Source organism: Mastacembelus armatus, chromosome 7, assembly GCF_900324485.2.
Source record: "Mastacembelus armatus chromosome 7, fMasArm1.2, whole genome shotgun sequence".
Classification (NCBI taxonomy): Eukaryota; Metazoa; Chordata; class Actinopteri; order Synbranchiformes; family Mastacembelidae; genus Mastacembelus; species Mastacembelus armatus.
Window position 1 is genome coordinate 7,931,266 of NC_046639.1, and position 24,059 is coordinate 7,955,324.

The 24,059-nt window shown below is 41.8% G+C and overlaps 4 protein-coding genes across 8 annotated transcripts; 3 read left to right on the forward strand and 1 right to left on the reverse strand.

The window, feature by feature from the left end:
• The first annotated feature begins 261 nt into the window (after nt 1–261).
• On the forward strand, nt 262–3,441 carry fam110a (family with sequence similarity 110 member A). Of its 3 annotated transcripts, none has more exons than XM_026332888.1 (2): nt 262–385; nt 1,604–3,441. In XM_026332888.1, the coding sequence occupies exon 2, from the start codon at nt 1,824–1,826 to the stop codon at nt 3,057–3,059; it is 1,236 nt and encodes a 411-aa protein (XP_026188673.1). In that variant the 5' UTR covers nt 262–385; nt 1,604–1,823; the 3' UTR covers nt 3,060–3,441. The 3 variants fall into 3 exon arrangements, with proteins under 3 accessions (XP_026188673.1, XP_026188675.1, XP_026188674.1); XM_026332890.1 differs by lacking the exon at nt 262–385 and adding an exon at nt 414–489; XM_026332889.1 differs by lacking the exon at nt 262–385 and adding an exon at nt 873–1,514.
• Nucleotides 3,442–4,430: 989 nt separating this feature from the next.
• Nucleotides 4,431–10,837, forward strand: mfsd2al2 (major facilitator superfamily domain containing 2a-like 2). The gene is made up of 13 exons (XM_026333166.1): nt 4,431–4,535; nt 6,081–6,200; nt 6,286–6,410; nt 6,508–6,640; nt 7,490–7,568; nt 7,670–7,833; nt 8,909–8,999; nt 9,244–9,365; nt 9,564–9,647; nt 9,775–9,858; nt 9,946–10,058; nt 10,425–10,568; nt 10,657–10,837. Exons 1-13 carry the CDS (start codon nt 4,431–4,433, stop codon nt 10,835–10,837), a joined length of 1,545 nt encoding a protein of 514 aa, XP_026188951.1.
• Nucleotides 10,838–12,984: 2,147 nt separating this feature from the next.
• Nucleotides 12,985–16,757, forward strand: fkbp1aa (FKBP prolyl isomerase 1Aa). 3 transcript variants are annotated; one of them, XM_026333531.1, is made up of 5 exons: nt 12,985–13,109; nt 13,213–13,309; nt 14,674–14,786; nt 15,371–15,545; nt 15,881–16,757. In XM_026333531.1, exons 1-4 carry the CDS (start codon nt 13,107–13,109, stop codon nt 15,500–15,502), a joined length of 345 nt encoding a protein of 114 aa, XP_026189316.1. In that variant the 5' UTR covers nt 12,985–13,106; the 3' UTR covers nt 15,503–15,545; nt 15,881–16,757. The 3 variants fall into 3 exon arrangements, with proteins under 3 accessions (XP_026189316.1, XP_026189317.1, XP_026189318.1); XM_026333532.1 differs by having other exon boundaries at nt 13,000–13,109; nt 13,213–13,260; XM_026333533.1 differs by lacking the exons at nt 12,985–13,109; nt 13,213–13,309 and adding an exon at nt 14,279–14,379.
• Nucleotides 16,758–18,685: 1,928 nt separating this feature from the next.
• On the reverse strand, nt 18,686–21,126 carry snpha (syntaphilin a). Its single transcript, XM_026333427.1, has 4 exons — nt 21,083–21,126; nt 20,841–20,972; nt 20,092–20,241; nt 18,686–19,940 (listed from the first exon to the last, which is right to left on the reverse strand). Exons 1-4 carry the CDS (start codon nt 21,124–21,126, stop codon nt 18,686–18,688), a joined length of 1,581 nt encoding a protein of 526 aa, XP_026189212.1.
• Nucleotides 21,127–24,059: the final 2,933 nt, after the last annotated feature.

The following is a 24,059-nucleotide window of genomic DNA, read 5'->3' on the forward strand; positions in this document are numbered from 1 at the left end:
ATCAAGACACTAATTAATAATGAAAATAATCATACAGCAGTAAAATCCAGTTTATAGATTATTGTATGAGTCACAGTAATCACTCACATGGGACATTTTACTGTACTGACGTACTTTGGTTTTAATACTGTTGAGTATCATCCATGTATCAGCATAAAACAATGGCAGGATCATGTGACCCAAAGTGACTTGTTTCCCTAAAGGGGAGAAAAACGGACCAATCAGAGGGAGGGGGCGGGCTCGTGAGAAGCACACGTGAGTTGTCAAACAGGTTTGTCTTGTGCTGCTAATTACAAACGCGGTTGGGTCCCACACATACAGCCTCCTCGGTGAGACAGCAGCGTAAACCCAGGAGAGGGTCCGGAGCCCCATAGGAACAGCTGAGGTGAGTTTTCTGAACAAAACAAAAACAAACTCACCTTCACCTTCACACAGAGAGACGCGCTCGTTAAGACAGGACTAGTGTGTGTTGCGTAGGCGCTGTCTAAGGTGAGTACATGTGGGGCTTTTTTTTTTTGTTGTCTACCTGCTTCTTTGTGTTCCGGTGTCATTTTTCTTTGGCTTCCTGCTTCGCTCCGTGTTTTTGTCGTTGAGCCTGTGTAGCTGCCTCTTGACTCAGAAACACCGCATTAGGGACTATTTTTATTTGTCTGACCCACCTCTTCGCATTCCTCTTTGCTTTGTAATACACAGGCCTGTTATCTTAATGGCGCGTTGCGGTGCTGGTGGTGTTTACTAGTAACAGGAGCTATCTTTGTTTGCTGTGAGATCTGAAGACCTCAGAGCAGGTGAGAATGGAGATACAGAAAGTTTCCCAGCTCTGCTGGCAGAAGAGCGGCCCGGCTCGGACTGGAATGGCAAATATGTGGAGAATGTGAGTGTAGACTGTTCGAGCTGGGCATTTCCAACACATGCTGGATCTTAAGCAGGTTTCATGACCTTCACCACAGTTTGAGGCTTGTAGCTGTGCTCAGTGAGAGGTGGGTGAACAGAGGCTGAGTGGAACCTCGTTGTTCTGACTACACTTGATCTACACAGGCTTATAGTTTGGAAGAAGTCAGCCACAAGCCCTGGCAACCGACTGCTTTATTTAAAGATGAGGAGTCATTGTTCCTGCAGCAGCTGTTGGTTGTGGTCTGCTCTATGTAGCCTCCAGACAATAGCTTGTTGACAGATGTCCTGATGTGCCTCCCCATCACCCCTCACTCACACACTCACACACTCACACACTCACACACTCACTCACACACACACACACACACACACACACACACACACACCAGAGGCCATTCTTTTCACAGGACCACTACTGACTGAAAATTGAATGTCAGGTTTATTGTGTGTTTGACTGTGGAGAGATGAATGACTGTGAATAATTGTTAAAATCTTTCTGTGCTGGCAACCAATGAACTTGTTGGATGGAGAGAGCTGGAGTTAAAGAAAGAGGAGGGTGGGGGCTTTGAGTTTTCCTTTGTTGAGTAAGTTGGGTCCTCTCCGCCTGCTTCTCTTGTAAGGTAAATGTTTGTACTGATTGTTCATTCAAGTTCTTCATAAAGCTGTCTTTCCTTCCTGCTTTCCTGACTGATGTGTGTCGTTTCCACAGGAATGTTGATGAACTAGAGTGGAGCTGAGATGCAGAAACACTCTTCAAACCTGGACCACAGCTGATCATGAGACCGCTCTGCAGAGGCACAAATCTTGGATAACTTTGCAACTCTTGCGGAACAAAGGGCTTTCATTTAAAGGTGGTTAAATAAAAGCCAGTGAACAGAACGCAGCCAAGGACAGGCACAACTGCAGACATTTTATGCAACTAGCATAAAATGTCTGTCGAAGCTCTCCAACAACCAGTGAGGGGACCAGCGAGGGCTGCTGCAGCTGCTGCACCTCCACGCTTTCGCCTCAAGGGTCCAATGGGTCCAGACTTCTATAGGCAATGCCCACCAGCAGCGGCCAGACCAAAGCAGAGTGCGGTGGAGAGACTGGAAGCAGACAAGGCTAAATATGTCAAGAGTCCTTTGGCTCTTTCTAAGCAGCAGCCGGTCGGGCCTCCGGAAGTGCGGAAGCCCCTACTAAACCCCGGCACACCCCTGCGGCCCGCCAAGAAGACACCCACTCAGATGAAACCAAAGCAGGAGGGGATCCAGCTCAACTTGGAGCACCTGACTAACCTCATCAGTGGTGTGAGTGATGGACTCCAACCCAGTGCTACATTAGGCTCAGAGAAAACTGAAGTCCCTGAGTGTGCCACCCCTGCACACAGCTCTCCCTTCCACACACCACAGCAGAAAAAGGAGAGACCACATCCACCTCCTCGTTCTGACTGGTCTAGTCCAGCTAAGGTGAGATTAAAAGCCTCTGAGCCTGCCAGGGTAGAGAGCACAGGCTCTGCTGGCTCTCCGGCTGCAGGGACAGTACGCAGAGTGGACGTCATCCCTCAAGCCAGCCCAGTGAGGACGCCCTGCAGACCCCCTCAGTTTGTTCGGCAGCCCCTTCAGCCCACACCTTTACATTTTCAGTTTCCACTCCGCCCTGCTGCTTCACACCTGCGGCTTTTCCACCCCAGAAAACCAGGTTCCCCTCCTCTGAAACCTGTTGTTGCCCCATCTAAACCTGATGACATTCCCTCCACTTCTCCACCTTCCCCCAGTCTCCCTGTTTTCCCTCCTCCCTCCCCAGCAATTACCCGCCTGTCCTCCTCCAGCTCCAGGAAACGCCCATCTCTGACCCGATCTAAATCAGACATGAGCGACCGGTTCTCCCGAGCTGGGACAGAGCTGGAGCGCTTCTTCAACCTGTGTGGTCTGGACCCTGCAGAGCTGCAGGAGTTGACTGGATCTAGTTCTGACATTGTTTCCCTTGCCCGTTTTCACAGCGTGAGCGCTCCAGGGTCTGAGTGTGCAGGTTCTGTTAGAGAAGATGAGGAAGAGGATGCTGGCAATGCTGAGGATCGTGTTCCCTATGGCATTTCTGTCATTGAGAGAAATGCCAGAGTGATCAAATGGCTGTACGGGCTGCGTCAGGACAAGGACAGTGCAAGCAAGAGCACAAATTTATAAGATGGTGCTAAAAGGTCTACAAACACAAAGTAAAAGTTTTCAATGTGTCACAACTGTACAACACACAAGGTGATGGAATAACTGAAGTATGTGATGGGATGATAAAGTGAAGGATGTAGCTTGTCTGCCCAGTAATTCACTATGAGCTGGTTCCCTTATTTGTTTTTTTTTTTTTTTTTTACAAAATTAGGATTTCGGTGATGAAATGTTTTATTGACAGAGAAAGTCTACATTTTTTTTCTGTTATTTTGACTCCATAAATTTTTGAGTCTCATAATGGGACTGTTAACTGATTTACAAGGCTTGTGCATGTGTGAGACATATCAGAAGGATCAAACTCCTGGTTACCTGATGCTTGTTCAACTGTTGTACAGCCTTTAGAAGAAAGTATTGAGGTTTCATGAATTTGTCATGGTGATTAATAAGTAATATTTTGTCATTTGTCATGGAGTCTGAGGTAAGATGCTTATATGTATGTTTTTAAAGTTGTTGCACATTTACACCAAAAATAAAAAACACAGTTTTCTCTGAAAGAAACTGACAAATGTTTTCCATATTTAACAGAACAGACACCTTGCTCTTGACACGGCTTATCAGAACATGTTCCCTATGGCATTTTTGTCATTGAGACAAATTCCTGAGTGATTAAATAGCTGTACACACTACGCAATGCTGAGAGCACAAACATGCAGAAATGCCACCCATCATAGCTGGAGCTGAGCTGATTAAGATCAGGACTCATAGCAGCCACTTCCGAACACTTCACTGGTTTCTTCCCAGCTGCTCCCTGGGTACCGAAGGTGATGTACATTGAAGTTGATTTTTTTTTTTTTTTTTTTTTTTTTTTTTTTTTATATATACAGGTACTGATACTTTTGGGGAAAAAAAATTACAGTGGCCCAAATCCTTTTCTGTACTATTGGAAGATTGTTCAAACTTGGATTAATTATTCTTATTCTATCCCTGTCCAAAGCTCCAGTCTCCTGGACCTAGAAAACTGGCCACAAGAAGCATCAAGCTGCTTGGAAGTGGTCCTGTCTTGACTATGTTTGGCAATTACTTTCTTTTTTTATGTCCTCAGACCTCTTTGTTTTATTCCACAGCAAGCCAAAAGCATGCAGGTACACATGACAAAAGAGATTTTTATTTCAAAGCTTTCCAGGAAGAACAGAGCTTTGTTTCACTTTTAGCCCCGCCTGTACAGGAACATGGATTAAATGTGAGTGCCTTGCTTTTAAATACAAAGGAGTTGCTGAACCAGATTCCACTGTCAAACAAGCTGGGATTGAGGTAAAACTGTATGTGTATGGAAAGAGCTCTTGCTGTCAAATACACACAGTAAAAATCATTCATTATTCTTAACTTCAAAAAATGAGTTTTTGTAAGGATTTTACAAACCAAATACAGACGTTGAAGAATAAGTTTTTGAAAAACACTGGGGACAGAAACTCATGTAGCGAAGGTCAGCGTCAGGGGGTAAGTTTTTAAAATGATGTATTTCTCTTACATGTTTTTGCATTCACATTTAAAAGAACTGGAAAACCTTTTAAGTAAATTTCATTGGAGTCATTCAAGAAAGAAGCAATTGTCAACACAGGGCACATCATAACTTCTAACGTAATTATTTAGTGATGATACGCACAAACAAAAAAAATAGGCAGGTTATACAGATAAAGTTACAGTAGCCTTGCCTCTACATATGCACCCCCCTGGGACAGGCCACCCACTGAATAGTAAAGCCCCAACCTTGAAAGACGTGGAAATGATAGCCAGGTGAGCAAGGTCAGCATCAGCCCCTGGTCTCTGATGTTACCCTGTAGTGTGTATAAATATGCTCCTGATGTGTTAGCTTTTGTAGAGGCTTATTAGGGCCACATGGAGGATGCAACGTATTCCTAGATCATGGAGGAGGGATCTTTATGTGTAAGAAGAAAGATGTGGTTTATGTAGGAGAGTTTCAGCCTGTTTTCAAACGCTGAAAGTAAGATTTGTTTTGAGTCCAGTGGCACAGAGCTCATGAAGATTATAGACATGTATGAAACAAAGCTGGAGCAACAGGTTTTCCTGTATGATCTATCAAATTCAGCCACCAAAGTAAAAGAGACTTTAATGTGATATTCTTAGATATTGAAAATGCATTTGGTTGGTTGCAACCTGCTGTGGGAAACAGAGTATTTCATGGTGCCAGACATCATCAAAGCCCACTGAAGCAATATTTTCAGGACATCCAGCTATGTTTCACAACTTTAGAGCTTGTAATATAATATAGATGAAGAGACAATTCCGACAGTAGAAAGCAAGGACCCATCATGTCCCTTGTACAGTCTATCAGGGTAAAAGTGAAACCTCGTTCAGGGGTGATACACATGGAGACATAACCAGGAGTCCAGCAGCAGCCATTTAAAGTCTCCACTTAGAGGTGAACTCATCTGATGTAAAATAGAAACAAGATGTGGTTTGATTTGTTCGTGGGGGTAAACAAATCAGGTAACAAGCAACTTTGGAGAGGCAGGATGCAGGCAGCTAAAGGCAGGGGGAGTCTGGCGAAACAAAAACATTTCATAGTCCCCTTGGGAGTTAGTTACTGCTAATCTAAGACCAGATCTTGTGGTCAGAAACACTGCAGGTTCCATATTTTCTGGAGCTCACCACAATACCATTGTACAGAAGGATGCAGTGTTGTAAGACTGTGACAGGAAAGGTTCAGAGACGTTCAGGGCTGGCAGCAGGTCTAGCCAAAAGGTCCACCCAAAGATGAACAGAACCTGTGACCTCAATGATGCATCAAACTGAAGTCTAAGGTGTGTTTCTGCTAAAATGGGGTAAGTGAATAGTTTTGCAGGTTTTAATGTAGGTCGGCTCAGCATTATAATTAGCATGCATTAGGTGTGCATCAAATAAGTGAGGAAAGACTCTATTGTCTACTCACTGTACACTATGGATATAAAATCAGCTAAATGTTTGACCTGATGACTGCAGACATGTTTCCTCTATCTTGCTGTGTGCACTTCTCTCCCCCAGGGCTCAGGGGGCGTTCCTCTGGGTACTAAACTGTGTTATGCTGTGGGCGGGGTGCCAAATCAGATTACCACTGTAGCTATAGGTGTTTCCCTACAGATTTTTCTTCTCGATGTTGTGCAGGTAAACGTTGTCCACACAAACAGTGGCTTAACTCTTTTCAATGATGAATGTGTTTTCAAAATAAAAACATCTCAGTGTTTCACAGCTGGAGGCCTCCTATGTTTCCATGATTTTATTTGTGAGTCATGTCTGGGATGCTGTGACTGACCCTCTGGTTGGATATCTGGTGAGCCGCAGTCACCGGACAGCCGTCGGCAAACTCACTCCATGGTTGGTTGGTGGAGCCGTGTTTAACACACCCTTCATCTGGAATTAAACTCATCTAATGATGCATTATTCAACAGAGCCATGAATGTTTATCTCGCAGGCTGATTTTTTCCACTCCATTCGGTGTCCTGTCCTATCTGCTGCTGTGGTTTGAACCAGGAGGCTCTATGTCTCAGCCCCCCAGCGTGCTGTGGTACCTCACATCAGCCTGCCTGTTTGAGACCCTCATGAGTGTAAGTCTTAGCTTCTGTTCCTCATCTGGAACCCATTGATGGAAAATAAATAAATACATTTATTCAAGGACTGTACAATTTTTAGGCAACTGTACTTGATTATTTTCTTTTTATGCTACTGTACTTCATAGTTTCATGTCTACTTCTGTTCACACCACAACTGCTATTTCTAATTTATTTTCCAATTAAGATTTTATATTGTAGGCACACAAGCTTATAATATACTATACAAATCTCCTCACTTAAAGGTAGTTACGACCCTTTGTAACAAGTTTCAGATGTTTATGAGTTTTTAGCAGATTGTTTCATTTGAAGGATTGTGACAGGAAGAGGTGAAATGATCTATTTGTAGAAAAAGAAAATACCACCAGAAAAACCAAAGTCCAGAAATGATGAATAGAAATTTCCTATTCAACTTCAGCCTTTTTGGGATGAGCCTTGCCCTCAGCGTTGGAACCAGTGGCCTGAAACACCTAACTGATAAACTAGCTCTATTTCAATGGCAACAACAGTAAATGCTGATGCTTTCAGGCATCAATAATAAAAAAGTTTTTTTTTAAAACTTTATGTGCATTTTACTGTACTTCTGTCTTCAAGACTTCTGTCCATTTGAAGAATTTGACATTTTTAACATTTTTATATTGATACGTTTGTTGTTGTGTTGGTGTTTCTTTGTCATCTATCCACCACCTTGTTATTTAGACTTCTTTGTGAATTTCTTCATCCTATTTTCATGTCACTGTTACTGTTGCCATTTTGCTCCAAGCTGCGTCACCACGGCTACTGAGCTTCACACTGTTCATGTGCTGTTATTCTGCGACATGTTTTTCCTTGTCATCCATTAAACAGTGTTACAACATCCCCTACTTCTCACTCAACATGTTCCTGGGGGGGGATCAGAAAGACAGAGACTCTGCCACAGCGTACAGTAAGAGTCACACAAGACCCACTCACATCTCAGATCCAACTTTGCAGAATTTCCCTCCTCTTCATCACACTCCCTGCCACCTTCTGTGTGTCCATGACCAGGAACGACTGTGGAGATGCTGGCCGCGCTGGTGGCTTCGGGAATTCAGGGTCAAGTGGTAGCTGTGTACAACACAGAAAAGCAGGAGGCCTGTCAACAGCAGGACCAGACGCAAGGACCAGCTCAAAGCACATCTTCATCACAGACTGTGTTGTTACAGGACACGGTAGATAGTGCATTTCAAACATCTCTGAAAAAAAGGCATTCACTTTGGCTGATATTTCTTTAACAGCTGAGCAGCATTGCTTTGTACTCACATAGTCTCAGGGGTATCATGTTACCCTGTAATTTACTGTTCTTAGCCTGACATTGGCATTGTTTTGTGTTCCCCTGTGTGTGTCTCCTCAGGCTTGTGTTGTTAGTTATTACACAAATACACAGGGTTGAGGAGGAACGGATCAGAATAAATGGAATTAAATGAGAGTGTGTCTTTAAACAAACCATTACAGTTAATTTAAACTAGGTAAGTAAATACTGTTTGCAGGAGTTACACAAGCAAAATTTTAATGCTTTTTGCTTGTTTGTAATGCTTTAATGCATTTTGTACAGGTAAAGCAACCAAGATATAATGTGGTATTTACTAGGCTCTAAAAGTGCTAGAGCCAGGCTCACTGTTTCATTGTGTTTTTTTTATTGTTCTTTAAGCAAAAGCTGAAAAGGTCATTAATAATCACAGAAGTGTTGACAACAATGCTCTAACAGCAGTCTAATAACTTGATGTGATCTAAAGGCAAGTAATACCAAGGCAAGTAATACCAAGCAAGCAAGGTTATACATACCTACATACCCACCTCATTCAGAGCAGGAAGGACTGTTTACTTCTGTGTATGCTGCATGTGTTTGCAGATAACAGAATATCCTGAAAAGATTTAATGTGTGGGGCAGCACAGTGGCTTGGTGATTAGCACTGTTGCCTCACAGCACGAAGGTTCCTGGTCTGGAACCCAGCAGGGACCTTTCTGTGTGGAGTTTGCATGTTCTCCCTGAGCTCCAGTTTCCTCCCACAGTCCAAAAACATGTATATCAGGTTGATTGGTGACTCTAAATTGCCCATAGGAGTGAGTGTGAATGTGTGTGGTTGTTTGGTCCTGTGATGGACTGGTGATCTGTCCAGGGTGTACCCCTTCCTTTCACCCAAAGAGAGCCGGGATAGGCTCCAGCAGATTCCTGTGACCCTAAATAGGAATAAGCGGGTATGGATCAATAGATGGATGCATTTAATTTGTGTATTATCTCCCCAGCAAAAGGCCTTCATAACCTCAGCTCTGGTCATGGGTGCCTTATTTTTCCTCTGCAGCCTGGTTCTCTTCCTTGGTGTAAAGGAGCAGCACGGTGAGTCAGAAGTAGCCATTGATCAACATTGAAAATATCATAAAAACTATTTGTTTTTGATTAATAGGTATCAGGTAATATGGCAGTCATAGAACCTGACTCAATTGTTGTAACAAAAAGTTTAAAGGACTCACTGAAAGATTAAGATGATTATGTTCATCTGGAGTTTATTTCCAGAGTTGATCTTTGTGTTCTGGTTTGAATTTTTGGTATTTCATCTTCCTCATTTGGATTTTATTTAAAGCCCCTCTCTGCTCTGATGACAATGTACGACCACCCTATCTGACCTCACTGAAGATGCTAATGTGCCATGCTCCTTACCAGAGGCTGGTGCTCGGCTTTGTGTTTAGTGTGCTTGCATTTCAGGTATGGTTTCAGCTCAGAGTGTCTGTGTTGTGTCCCTCTAAACATGATGAAACCCAGACTTGTTATTTAATATTTCTAATCATTATGTTGTATGTTTGCAGTTTATTGTTTTGTTTTTTTTTATTCATGTGTTCATGGTTTTCTAAGCATATTAAGCATATTACTTTTTTTTTTGTTCCCCATCTGTTTTTTTCTTAGATGTCCTTGGGTAATTTTGCACTTTTTTGCAGTCATGCAGCAGGGCTTGGAGCCAAGTTCCAGTACCTCCTACTGGTTCTACTGGTACGAAGATCATACTAATCACCTACGTGTTAATAAATGTAACATTTCGATATCCTAAGGATTTCACAAAGTACATGATTAAATTACATTATGAACTTCAAATTAAATGGCCTTAATACTTTGACAGGCTTCATCCTCATTAGCAGTTCCTGTGTGGCAAGCAGTTCTACTCAGAATAGGAAAAAAGGCCACAGTTTTCATTGGACTATCTGTAAGAAATCACAAGAAGTCTTCATCATTTCTTCATTTTCTACACCTTCAGTCTATTTCTTATCTGTGCTCTGTTTGTGGCTCTCAGCTCTTCATCCCGGCTGTGGCTATAGTTGCCTGTGTCCCCAGTAACCTGCCGGTCTTCATGACCATGTGCATTCTGATGGGTTTTAGTACTGCAACCATATTCTTGCTACCCTGGTGAGTCAGTGGCCAGCTAGTACACAAAGTATTCAGTCCTTTCTAACATGGCATCTGTATCAGAAGTGAACGCAGTGCACATGAATCATTCACATCACCTCTACCTAACCCTGGCTAGTGTTATTCTAGCAATGATCTTGGTGACTGGTCAGTTCATTCCATCTAAACTGACGTGGTTTTGACATGTGATATGGCACCATGTATCTCCTAAAGACATGGATGGGTTACTAAATATTGGGCTTTTAACTCCACTGCTATTTGATAACTATAGCTAATACCTTTCAGAACTAGATTAATAACATGCAGTATAATTGTGTATCATTGGTTATAGTGGAGGGATGACTCATGACCTGTCCATTGCTATAGGTCAATGCTCCCAGACGTGGTGGATGACTTCACCATGAGACATCCGACCTGCAAAGACCTGGAGCCCCTGTTTTTCTCCTGTTTTGCCTTCTGCGGGAAGCTGGCAAGAGGCCTGTCTGTTGGAATCTCAACCATGACACTGCAGTGAGTCACTCGTCCATCCACACGCTTGATGTGTTATGTGTGTACATCTGTTGATCTATCACCTTTTTGTTTTCCTTTTTCTCTGCAGATTTGTTGGCTACAGAGTGGGTGCGTGTAACCATGGTGACAGAGTGGCGATGGCTCTGATTGTGCTGTTCTCGCCAGTTCCTGTAGCACTTTTGCTGATAGGGATGATCTTTTTCCGATTCTACCCAATCAACGAGAAGCAGCGCGGTCAGCTCTGGGAACAAAAGACCACAATCCAGTGAGTGGCTTTTTGTGATTCTTTGAGATGTTTTCTAAAACATTTAAATCATGAACAGGCTGAGTAGTTTAAGCCACACAAAATACATAGCTACAATCTCTGCAAAAGACCACCCTTACTCTTTCATGATTAACAATACTGGACTCTAGGTGCAACAAATTTCATGTATCTCTGAAAAGTCCTTTCAGCAGCACCAAATTGATAAGATTACTACATGTACGTGTCAGTCTAAACAAATAGACATTTTGATTCCATGGCAATTATAATTTTTAATTAATCATTATTTTGCTTTTTGTTCCTCATCTAGTCCAGAGTCTTCATCAGCATTATTGGACCCAAAAGAAAATACACCGCAGCCGACTATTCTGCAGCAGCATCATGCTGATGTGACATCAACTTTACATGATAACACAAAGACCAACAGGTTATACAAGTCAAATTCTTCACCGTGTTATAACAGTCATTATAGAAAATACTCAGTGAAGTCATCTGCCCATTCTAATGTCAAAAAGTCAAAGAGCCTTTCGGGAGAATACAGCAGGCCTAAATCACTGGTCCAGTCAAATGTATATCCTCAGTGTCATAGTCAGAGACTGAGCCCTCGGCAGAATTCAGGTGAAGCTAAATTGGGCAGAAAATTTCCTGAGCATGATTGTGGGCCTTCTTCTAGCAGAGTAGATGTGAGATCCAAAGTTTCATGGGTTTAATGAGAGATCTTCAAAAAACTGCATAATATTCTGAAAATTAAACTTATGCACTTTGCTGCAAGTTTGAAAAGAAGCTTGACACTACTCTTCTGTCTGATGGTGCTGCAGCTACGAACATTTAGCAAACTCAGTGTAAAGACCATTAAGGAGAACTGGATCCTGGACTCAAAGATGACACCTAGTTGCTTGAATTATAAAGCCCAGAGTTTGTTTTTTTTAACTTCCAACTTTTGCTTCTAAAAGAGGGTTTGGGGTGAGTGATTGGCTGAACCGCTATATACAACTCTCATGATATGACTGAGCAGATATGTATAGTTCAATATGTTGTGTATACAATAATATTTTATACATTAGAAATGCATATATAAGTAAACATGTGGGGAAGAAAATCACAAATTGGGCCTATAAATGTTTGTTAATATTGTTTGATTCTACAGTGTTGTTTATTTAAAAATGAGGTGTTTACCGTCCTGATTTATGTTGACATTTTAGGAGGTAGGGGAGTATCTAAGTTGTAAGTATCTTTCTCTTGCCTCTTTTGCCCTGGATGATTTAAAGTTGCCTGTAGAGATCTGCTTTTAAGATTGTGCTTGTACATTTTCTGTCCTTACATTTATACACAAAACTTTAGCAATATACAGCATCTGCATCTCCCTTAATCATAGTTATACATGCAACATCAACTATTTTAGTGAGTGTTTTTTTTTGTGTGTTTAATTTAGTGTGTTATAATGTAACCATGCATTTTAGAATTTAACAGGCTCTACCCAATGTACATCAAATGATGTTTGACTGTGAAAAAAATCAAAATCTAACATGCCTTATATGAAAACAATAGGCCATGGCAATGTAGTAATGTTAGCAACTAGGTGTTTTTCCAGGGATCAACCACTCAGAATATGACCCAGAAGACCTTGGCCCTCGTAAGCTCCTCAGTCTGGTGGAAACCTTCCCCAGTTGGACAGGAGAATTTGGCATCTGTCTTGCAGCTGTCTTCAGACCTTCTATAAGTCAGTCGTGGTGCATGGACCCCAAAGGCAGTCAGCCATTAGAGCTGCTGTCTGCTTGGGAGATCTTATTGAGCACAAGGATCCTTTCTACAAGGAAGCTTGACAGAAACTGTGGGGCTGCTTTTACTTTAAGTGCAGAATAACAGGGACTCATTACATTTTAATATCAGTTATTGATTATTATGAGTGTTCTGTTATTTGTTATTCAGGTTAGTATTTTTAAACTGAACTTCAGTCTGATATTCAATCAGCACCTGTTAAACTATGGTAGCTATGAGGACCTCCACAAAGTTAAACAGACCTCTCTGTTATCAATCAATCTGATTTAGATTGATTCCTGTCATGTTTTCACACACTGTGAAACAAGTGGCTGTCGGGGGCTGACGTTTATTGTCCAGATAAGATGGTATTTATATCCAATACTTGCGGTGCGGGTTTCTCCATGTATGCCCACCCGTCCTTCTGCAGGCCGCCCCTCCTGTTTCCGATCGCATTGTAGGGTGGTGGATACTGAAGAGGAAAATGGGAGTAGAAATTCAGACCATAACTCCCGGCGATGGTGGGAATTTTCAGTCCTGTTTTATAGCGTTAATATCATATTTCAATCTGAGCGTGTGTGTTTGGTTATTATACAAACTATCTCTGTTTGTTCCTCTTTTCAGGACGGACCTTTCCCAAGAAGGGGCAGCGCGTCGTGGTGCACTATGTCGGTGAGTGAGTGGGGAGGCTGCTCAGCGGAACCGAGACATTTGGACGGTGGTGTGTGTTTTTTGCAGCCAACGGTAACGGCGACTAAAAGCGTCCCGTCAGCACCATTCATCTGTGCGTCCTTTGTTGGCTTTAAACCGGGCACCGAGTGGGGATGAAGCTTGTTTCGGCTAACAGCGGCTGGCTCCTGGCTAGCACCGCAGCTAACGTTAACTCAGACAGCCTGGGGCTCCTCTGCCAACAAGTAAAGCCGGACAGGCGGTGCTGACTCCTGTCGAGCAGCCGGTAATTGAAACACACCTGTGTTTTCTACAATTGGAGGCGTTTAGAAGTAAGTTACGAGCTAACGGCACCGAGCTAACCGAAGCTAGCGTCCCCGGCCCCACGCTGCTAGCTGGCTAACGGTAACTAGTTAGCTGTTGACTCTCGGTACCGAGAGGAGGCTGTTTATTAAAACTTCTTGAATCTTATTAAAACGAATTAAAACCGATGTAATTTAGTCCGAACTATTTTGAGGAGGGTCTGTGTTTACTTGACCGTTTCTTTTTCATCCCAACGTTATAATTGACCTGAATTTTCCTTTAAAGTTTAGCTAATTATTCTTGTTTTATCTCATCTGAGCTTAATTGTTACGTCGCAGTGTTTCAGAGGAAAATATGTAACTTTACTCTTTAATATATTGATCTCACACGTAATTTGTCGTCATGCTAAGATTTTGCATCAAAACACACCATAAGAGTATAAAACACAGTGTAAACCCAACCATAAGACGTTAGTGTGTCTTGATGTCAACACTTGTCTCACTGTCCGCTTTGGTTTTGACAAGACAATCTCCTCATTTGTTCACAACGATTCATTGACATCAGATAAAGACCAATGTTGCATGAAGCCTTTCTCACAGCTAACTAACCTAAAATGCTTCTGCATTCAACAAGTGAGCAGCACTGCTGCTGCCCTTGAATATAAAGTTGTGTTTAGTGCAGATTCTATGGTCGGTTGTAAAAGTGTGGATCAATGATAAGAAAAAAGGAAACTGTCCCACTTATTTATACATGGACCTTGAGGAGCAGATGTACAGACATCCACTGCAATGGTCAGTTTGTGCACAGACAGGACAGAAGGTGAAGGTTCACTCACTGATTCATCTTCCATGTGTGTGTTCACAAGCCATCAACCTGGTATCAGACTGATTCAAGTCCAAAACCAGTATTTACAGTAAAATGTAGATTAAATCTTGAATATCTTTACTTAAATAGACATTTGAATACAGGAATTGTACATGGAATGGAGTATTTTTACATTGTTGTGTTGGTGCTTTCATTTGAGGTTTTCTTCCACCACTGGATATAGAATTGGATTTGTTGAATAATAGTGTCGTATCGTGACTGGGTTTCCCCTCTGCTGGTTTTTCATAGGCACACTGGCAGATGGGAAAGTGTTTGACTCTTCGAGGTCCCGGGGGAAGCCATTCAAATTCAAGATCGGGCACCAGGAGGTAATTCGTGGTTGGGAAGAAGGAGTAGCTCAGGTGAGGTGAAGCTTTTTGCTGTTGAGATTGTTCACTCGTAGAAGCTTATTAGTGAACATTACACTCAGTTGCTAGTGTATCATCTATGTCCATTTAAAATGAAGTTCAGTAAAATAATGGTACCTAGTAATGTCACCTCAATGAAGGGAGGATTTATTACAGGGCTGTTGCATTAGATTGCATTAGTTTTAGGCAGGTGTAGCTATTAACCTGGAAACTGAGTACGTTAGAGCTACAACTATTGATTGATGAGTTGGTCAACAAAAAATTACTCAGCAGATATTCAGGTGATCAACTAAGGGATTTAGTTGTTATTTTTAAGCAGAAATTCCAGGTCGTTCAAGCTTTTCAGTTGAGATGATTTCAGTTTTTCCATTGGCATATATGATAGCAAACTGCATGTCCTTTGGGTTTGGATTGTTAATCAGACAAAACAAGAGGTGGGACGAAGATTTTTTTCACAATAGTTGAATGGACTTATGAATAATATATTCATTTGAACAACAGTTGGCAGATTAATCAGTAATGAAAATAAACTGTTGTGTGTGTGTGTGATGTAAGTAACTGGTCCACCTCCTCCACAGATGAGTGTAGGTCAGCGTGCAAAGCTGATTTGCTCACCAGACTTTGCCTATGGCAGCAAAGGGCACCCAGGGATCATCCCACCAAACGCCACTCTCACCTTCGATGTAGAGCTGCTTGGTCTGGAAGCCTGAAACTCGTGCACTCACTTTGTTAAATTCCACTCAAATTTTCAGGGTGAGAAGTTTTAATAATTTGAATAACCAACATAATTTATGTGCATTGAACAATAGAATGATAGCATATAGTTGAAGTATATCAAAATCTAAGGGGTGGCTGTGCAACATTATGACTCTGGGTTGTTCATGTTTCACCACTGCTGTCAAGGTCTTTTCAGCATCATTCTTGAATGGAAATGCTACACATGTACAGTGACTTTACAGTTAACTTTTGTAATGTTCTCAGTGATGTTTAGTGATTAAATGCTCTGGGAATATCAAGCTTTAGATTCCATATACTGTAGTCCCATCTTGTCTGTCCTTAATAACAGTCGGTTGTTCTTTTCACTGCAGGTTGACTCCTATCTCGGGAACATGGAGGAAAAATGTTATCAGATGATTCCTGCTCTTGATTCCTGCATAGGACCTATGTCTATAGCTTCACGGGTTCACCCTCCTTTCCATTTAGATACAAAATTAAATTGTCTTGTCAATTGCTTTAAAACTTTATCTTAAATACTATAATTTAGATTCCATACAGTAATAAGTCATAGGCCATTTCCTCCCATGTGTTGTGTCATATTCTACCTTTTTTATGGTGATGTTTTGTTCTATTTTTATTTGATTTGAAATTTACAAAATGTGTCTGCCACCAGGACCAGGTTTAGGTAAGTCTCAATAGTACTGAATTAATCTCATGCCTGTGGCTCTGTGGCCTTTTACACTAAAATTGTATTGATTGCGGGTAATGACTTGTCTTGAATAAAAAGAAGAATAAATTGTCGTTTGACACTGATATTTCTATGAATAACCTTTGTGATACTTGTTATTGGGAGAAATTAGAAAAAAGTACGGAATACAGTGTAATCAGGGATTCATGAATCTAGCACATTGTCATGAATAGTCTACAGGTCTCTGTCGATGTAGGATTTTCTTTGTCTATGCTACAGCATCAGTTTTTAATTTATAAGTGCAAAATGGCTTTATTGCTTTAATGTTCACAACTGGACATAATTATCTTGTTGGTTGCTTGCAAAACATGTTTTAGTCAAAAGAAGAATTTGTGGGGAAAATATTTGGTCTCTGCATGATATGCTTCCTCACAAAGACTTGCAGGCACATCTTGGAGCTATGTGACTATCTTCACTTTGCAGCCGTTGTGTCAAGCTGTGGATGTTGTAAAAGGTCTGTTCATTACTCTAAACGCATTAAAAGAGTCATTTTAACACAATAGTTTCCTTCCCTTGGATGATTATATGTCACTGTTTAGCCTTGAAATAGGCTACATCACTCATTGACTCATGAAATTATATTTAATGATAGTGGTCACACTATCTGTGCTAAAATAATAATAGAAAGTTGATAAAGGCATATTTCATTCAAGAAGAGAACTAATATCCAGGGTGTTTTGTATTTTTAGTAAAACACTGCTTCATTGCCTTTGCATGTACAGAACAGGCTGATGGAAAGTCTAGTCTCATTTGAATTTCAGTTACGCAATAGAAAACACATGGAAAAGAAGAATGCTATATAGTAATATTAAGCAATTCTAAGCTTAGAAGTGCATTTTTAGACATGAAGGAAATATAGGTATTCTGGGACCAATCTAACCAATTATATATTTCAAAAATAGTGATAAATTCAGACACTAGAATATTTGCATCTTCAACCAAAGAAAAACGTACAATATATATATTCCCATATTTCCAGTAGCTTTTTTCTACCTTAAACTGAATTTAACAAACCTCATTGGAAAATTCCCTGAACTCTAAAACATTTTCTTTTTTGCATAATAAGACTCACACCTTTAACCATACATCTGGACATCTTAGTTTGTGGCCACAATAGAGCCATTGCAATGAACACAAAAGCATCCTTTGTAAGATGAAGAGTCACTACTATGATACATACTACATCATTATAAATTATAATACAGTGAAAGCAAACCGATATTGCAGGAGAAAGTAACTTCTCAAGTGCTAATCTTTACTTGAAGCTGGAAAGTGCAAAGATCTGTTTCATGTTTTTGATAGAAAATCTCAAAAACAGCAATCTCTTCATTAATGCAGTAAACAAAACTGCTCACTTAAGTCCATTCATTCATTCGTGTGGATCACAAATTACCATATGTGAAATCTTAAAGAAACTTCTCTCCTCAGCTCCTATCCCCTTTGTAGAAATCTGTCACACAACCAGACAGTGCTTTTCAGGAAAGGAACAGTTGATACCTGGCACACATTAATGCATTGCTCACACACCCACATCAAGCCCTTATTTCTGGATCCACACTGTAATAGATGCTGTCCTGTTGAAAGGCTGTAAGCACAATGCCTTGTTTTTCTTTCAGCATGATTAAAAAATGGTCGTTTTGTCCAGTATGTCCATTTAACTCACAGAACTCAAACTGCAGATTTTCTTTTTTTTTTTTTTTTTTTTTTTTAGATTTTCTTTATTTTCTGGTCATTGATACATTTTTTTTTTTTTACTGAAAAACTAGTGTTGTTAATGTTTAGTGTCATTTTTCCCCCAGGCTCAAACAAACAGAGTTCATACAGCTTTTATCCTCTGTCCACATTTTTGTTTTGTTTTTTATTAGCGAGAGACCAGTAATGTGTGTTCTGCACCTGAGTACTAGAGTCTTTTATCTCGTCAATCCATGAACTCATCCTTAACAATTCAGGTAAATGCTATCTTTCTGATTTTGTGGGACCTTGTTGATGCCACATAAAGCTTTCCCATTCCCTGCTAACAGTTTGTAAAACATGATGAAGATAAAAATGCATTCAGCCTCAGACGACTTTTCTACTGATAAAATAATCCGAATACCTTTACTCAGAAGATGGGTCATATAAACTGGACTGGGGCCTTTTTTAATTCAAGCAAGATAATCCATCTAAACTGTTACATGCAAATTGGAATAAAGAGAAAGTTACTTAAACTGCAGGCAGCAGCAGTAAGTATATGTGAGTAATGAAAGCATTTAACAAGGTACAACTAATTATTTGTTCTCTAAGGAAAGGTATGACCACAAAATCACAAGAGGACTATGTAAAATCTAAAAAGATACCCAACACATGGCAATGACCAAAATGTAATAAAGCGAAGTCGGTATTGTGGCTGTGCCTGCAGATGTTGGGGGAGTCGTCGCCTTTAGGTCTCTCAGATTGGGGTTGTTCCATTCATGCTGGCAGGCCTACGCCCCCTACCTGCTCCCTGACGGCGAAGTGAGTGGAGGGCCACGGCGCAGCAGCCTCTCAGCAGGGACCCGATATGATACACAGGCAGGACTTCCTGTGGTGCCCCTCGACATAGCCACGCCACCGTTGGGACCACTGGCATTGCCAAAGCCAAAAGATCTACGAGGAAGTACCTGCTCCAATGACAGATCTGAGGTGAATACTCATCTTCAATTTCTCCTTCAGTTTCTTCCATGTTGTCCACTTCCATCTCCAGTACTGTAGCTTCCTGCCTCACTGGAAGTGGACCTATAGGTTGGGGCTGGCAGGTGTGGGGCTCTGCTGGAATCTTTGTTAGCTTCTCAGGTTTGTTTAGCAGTAGTGACTCTACTCTGTATGAATCCTCAGGAGAGGACACAGGAGGTAAAGATGAGGAAAATAGTTTTGTGTCTGAGGGGGTGGTGTCTGCCATGGCTAATGAAATGACGCTTAGCTCTTCAGCACAACTTTCCTCACACAGCCAGGTCATGGTGGGGCTGCAGGCCTGGGAGCGGACCTCTGGCTTCTTCTCCACTGCAGGAGCAGGAATGGTGATAGGATCAGTGACACAGACAGCAGGAGTCACAGCTGTTATTGGAACCTCCTCCTGAGGTAAGTGTAGGAACAAGTGATGATGAGGGAGGTAGGTGTGTCCAGTGCACCTGCAGCTGCTGCTGAGAGTGTGGCAGGAATGTGAGATTGGCAGTACAGCCCCTCCACTGCACAGCCTTTCATATGTCGGAGAGTGTGTCACAACTGGGGGGCCCCGGCTGTGTCCCTGTGGGGGCAGTTGCTCTGATAGGAGGGCTGCCTCCAGGAGCAGGTGGGTTTGTCCTGCTGGGCGAGACGTTCCACTTGCCTCAGGAGCATTCGAGCTGCGCTCTAATTGCAGAGCCTCGTTGCTCAGTCGGGTGTAGGTGGTGCTGCGGCTCAAAGTGTTGGCTGGGGAACAGCCACAGGAGCGAGACCTCCCCCCTGGCCGAGCTCCCTGCAATCCTGAATATGGCTTCTGATCATGGTGGTCTTGTTCATGGACCCCAAGGTTGGACCTCACTGATTCTACCACCTCCTGGAGGTGCTGGATCTCCTTGCGGGCCTCCTTTAGGGCTAACTGTGCCTCCACACGATGGCATTCCTCTTCTATCCAGTCTTCTTGCATCCTGTACAGCTGGGCCCTCAACGCATCAATTTCAGTGTCCCTAATGAATTATAAAGGATAATTGAATTTCAGAGTTATCATTCTGTTACAGAGTTTAATGCACAAAAAGCCTAAAAAAGAGTAAATTCTTTACCTACTGCTAATGTTTGCATAACTACAAACCAAAGGAGATGAAGAACCCACAGATTTACCTGTGTTGTAGTCTTTCCACATTCTCCCTCAGCCTGGCTCGCAGATGTCGTATACACACCTCCTTCTGTTGCAGGGGTGTAAGGTACTGCTCTGGTGTAGGGGGCCTGATCCCATGGTTGTCGCTGCAGGCTGTGTGCTTTACCTGACGCCTGAATTAACACAGAAGACATGAAAATGACCTTGGAAAGATAAAAAAACGACCATAAAACAACGGTTTTGTGTGTCTTTCAGTCAGGGGTCCAGGGGCCCTTTTCTCCTCATTATGAGCAGCATTACTGAGCTTATAGATGTCTGCACACTGGAAACTACCTTTGTGCTGTTGAGGATGACCTTGGAGGCAGTGAACAACCTACACAATTTTAATTAGCACAAAAATAATGAAATTCTCCATTTTATTAACAACTTAATGCATATCTATCCAATAGCCCTGCAATAAACCCTTGTGACACTTGCCATGAGTTTTGTTGACAATGTGTCAGCTATTTATTTTATTTTATTTTATTTTTATTGGATGCTGTAGTTTGTGGTGTTGTTTAAAAGTACTTGAGTCATACTGAAAAGTGCCTTTAATGCTGTACATACGTAAGGGTTAATGAGTGAAGCTGAGGGTCCCAGGGCGAATACAGTTCAGTTCCGGTCACACCTGCTGTAGGGCCAGTTCAATCCCCTGGACTTCAAAGCCTTTTGATTGGGTGAGGAAGGGAAGAAGCTGGTCTGTACAAACAGAACTTTATGATGAGTGTCTTACCTGGGTGTGCTAGGGTACGTCCGGGCTGTGGGGCTGTCCTCTGCTGTCCTTGCCCGACCAGGGTAGGTGTGGATACTGGAAGTGTCACTGTGGGAATATCGTCCGCTGCCACCACTGATGCCCACAGAGCGCCTTGTAGGGAAGGATCAAATTATGCTCTTTCGCAATAGTTACCATATTGTAAATCATAGTAGTAACTATAATCTACCAAATACAGAGGTGTGACAAGGAAGCAATAGTACCTGCGCTGACCTAAGGAGGGCTTTCGACTCGGTGTGAGAGACATTGATAAGCGAGGGACCTCCACCCTCTCCACTGCTGTCTCTAGAGAGGGTTGCTAGGAGCCCTCACAGCGAGGACGCATCAAGCATTTCACACTACAAAACAACAAAAACACCCAGTAATAATCTAAGCCACAAATATTCCAAAACAATAGATACACAATGAATCCGAAAAAGGCTGGACTCAGTAAAGATGAGTTAAAAAAAAAAAAAATCAGCATGATAGTGTGTGTGGTGATTATGTGCTTCTTCACTGGCAGTCAGTAACAACAGTCTGACGCTAACCCTAATAAAAAGTAGTCTTGGCCAGCAGCAAATAAGGCCTTCTTTCTCTGCTGACACAAAGAGGACATAGTGAGAGGTTAGTCAGTGCAGCTGCCTCTCTGAGCTCTGTCCTCCCTGTCTGCAGAGCTGCAGATAAACATGATAAACCGTCAAATTAACTGGGTAAAGCAATAAGAACAATAAGAAAAACTGCTCATTGAGGTTATTACCCATCTACCTCAATGGCAGAAACATCCCTGGCTACAAAAGTCATGGAAGTTTATAAAATTGCCTTCGCTCAGTATCAGGTAGCTCTGTCGCTAACCCAGTTACAGAGAAGCCCAATCCCATCTAACAGCAAAAATCCAATCAAAAGACAAAATGTTCCCATCTTTCTTCCTAAATCCCTGCAGCTTAAGGGGGACCTGCTGGTTCAGGCCTAAAGTAACCTGCAGCTGGACCAATCTTTGTAGTGGCTGCAGACACAACACACCTCTGATTAATGAAGAGCAGACCAAAAACCCAAAAGGAAGCATCGATATTTGTCCTATATTTAAATTCTAGGACGAGACAAGAAATCTCGTCCCGCTCTCTTTTTCTGACTGTGCAACAGGTGGCAAGTCCGTTATTGGCGAGAAATACGCAATCATCTTACGTAAGTGTGAGTATGAGGGTTGACTGTGGAGGCGAGCGTCAGAAACTAGGTGGATAAACTGCACTTAGAGCAGGTTTTAGAAATGAGATGGTCAGCTGATCGTGTTTTCCGGGATAAAGATTAGACGCTGGGGACGACACGTCTCGTCACTGACTGATCACTATGGCGTTACATTTCAGGCTTGTTCACATCTGCCGCCCACAGTAAAGCGGTGTTAGATACGGAGGCAGGTCCGGTCTGATGATCATTACAGCAGCCAAAAAAGTCTCGACTAGTTTGCATTGCCAGCTGACTACAGGGGTGTCCAACCAGGACATCTAACGCCCCCAAGCAGGTACTTTCCATAAATGAAGGCGCAGCCCGGTCTTTTCTAACAAATACAGTCCCAGCTGCGTCCTAAATCCTGTTGCTCAACAAGGATGTAATCAGGTCTCTGCGCCTCAAAACAAATGTCCCGTAGCCCCAGCAACAGCCTACATTATCGGAGCTATACTAAACACTACCATGTCTGCAGGTGGAAGCTGTGCACCGCAGAAATGCCTCGGTTCCTGCCAGACTTGCTGATCGCTGGACGGTCCCCGGTGGCCGCAGGAAGAAAAGATGCTGCCGATGCTGATGGGAGTCCATCCTGCAGCCGTGAAGCCCGGAGACGAAATGAGGCAACTGCGTCTGCTGCATCGGTGCTTCTTAAAGGGACCGGGGGACAATAATGTTTCATTTGGCACATTAGTGGTTATTGATAGAGTCGTTTTAGCTGACAGGTGGAACTAGAGGTCAGAAATCAGAACCCCTGCAGATCACTGCAGACCCGTGCTGAAACACAATCATCATAATCAGGTCACAGTTAATGCCGAGTTTGTTTCTTTATTTTAGAAATACATTCAAAACATATTTATACATTTGTTTTATTACAATCCACAATAAGAAAAGACAAAACAAGCTATTTACAATTTCAGAGTGACTTCCACTGTATATTTCCTAGACTTTTTATTACGCAATGAACTCCAGGAACAGATGGAAGATGGGACTGTCACTCAGTTCTGGTTCTGTACAGTCATCCCTACAACCATATCCCTAAACATATGGTCTGTCAGTGGTCATCTTACACTATGAAGCTGTGAGATACAGTAAAACAATGCCTTTGGTGTCCCTTAAGGTGTGGGGTCACACCTTCATTCAACACAGAATTAAGATGATTCAAATTCTGACAAACTAAAGGCTAAAAACATTAGAATAAACTCCTATAATTTCATATGAGTCACCCAATTTGTTGCTATGAAAGGGATTACTCTGTTTTCTGGATTTAAGCTGTAACAAAAAATTGAATACAATATCTAGACAAATAGAACAATGCGTATAATATGAAGTGCTATAATCGCTAGTTGTAACAAAATAAAAACTGTAAAACATTAAGCTCTTTACACTTGTAGGGGATTTTCAGTCATATTTGTGCTTCCTGTATATGCAACATATTTATTTAGCTCCCTGAAACAACTGAAAATTCTAATGAATGAAGAAATGCTTTTTAAAAAGGATGTGTTGAAGAATGAAGAAAAGACAGACATTAGCCAACTATGTCACCAACACCTGCTCTTTAAAGTAATTATTTTCAACATTTACTTATAATTACATGTTAAGTTTTCTTTTCTCTCTTAAAGCACAGCAAAGAGGAACAGTGTAAAACACTAACTGAACATGCTAGAAAGTGCAGTCCTGAAAGAGCTCAAGATTGGCTGTATCATATGCTGCTAATATAAAACATCAATAAAAAAGTAATTAAATTCAGACCATTTTGAAGATTACCATTAAAAATATTTCTAGCTCTTAAACCATATATGCTGTGTGATGTCACTGATACCCTACCAATTTCTCACAAATGAAAAGTGCCAAGAACAAGCAAAAAATATGTACAACTTTTAAAGACACACACATGCACACACACCATGGTTTCTGCAGGTTCACAAAGTCAAATTTAATAAACTATTAATACCACAGCCATGACATTTAATGCCTATTTTG

Coding starts and splice junctions, on each gene's coding strand:
- fkbp1aa (XM_026333531.1), top strand. Junction 13,310..14,673: donor ACCGAGACATTTGGACGGTG/GTGTGTGTTTTT, acceptor GGTTTTTCATAG/GCACACTGGCAGATGGGAAA. Junction 14,787..15,370: donor GGGAAGAAGGAGTAGCTCAG/GTGAGGTGAAGC, acceptor CCTCCTCCACAG/ATGAGTGTAGGTCAGCGTGC.
- snpha (XM_026333427.1), bottom strand. CDS start 21,126: ATGTCTCTCACACCGAGTCGAAAGCCCTCCTTAGGTCAGCGCAG. Junction 20,973..21,082: donor CCCTCCTTAGGTCAGCGCAG/GTACTATTGCTT, acceptor CTTCCCTACAAG/GCGCTCTGTGGGCATCAGTG. Junction 19,941..20,091: donor GTGGAAAGACTACAACACAG/GTAAATCTGTGG, acceptor ATAATTCATTAG/GGACACTGAAATTGATGCGT.
- mfsd2al2 (XM_026333166.1), top strand. CDS start 4,431: ATGAGTTTTTGTAAGGATTTTACAAACCAAATACAGACGTTGAAGAAT. Junction 6,641..7,489: donor TGTTTGAGACCCTCATGAGT/GTAAGTCTTAGC, acceptor TCCATTAAACAG/TGTTACAACATCCCCTACTT. Junction 9,366..9,563: donor TTAGTGTGCTTGCATTTCAG/GTATGGTTTCAG, acceptor TTTTTTTCTTAG/ATGTCCTTGGGTAATTTTGC.
- fam110a (XM_026332888.1), top strand. CDS start 1,824: ATGTCTGTCGAAGCTCTCCAACAACCAGTGAGGGGACCAGCGAGGGCT.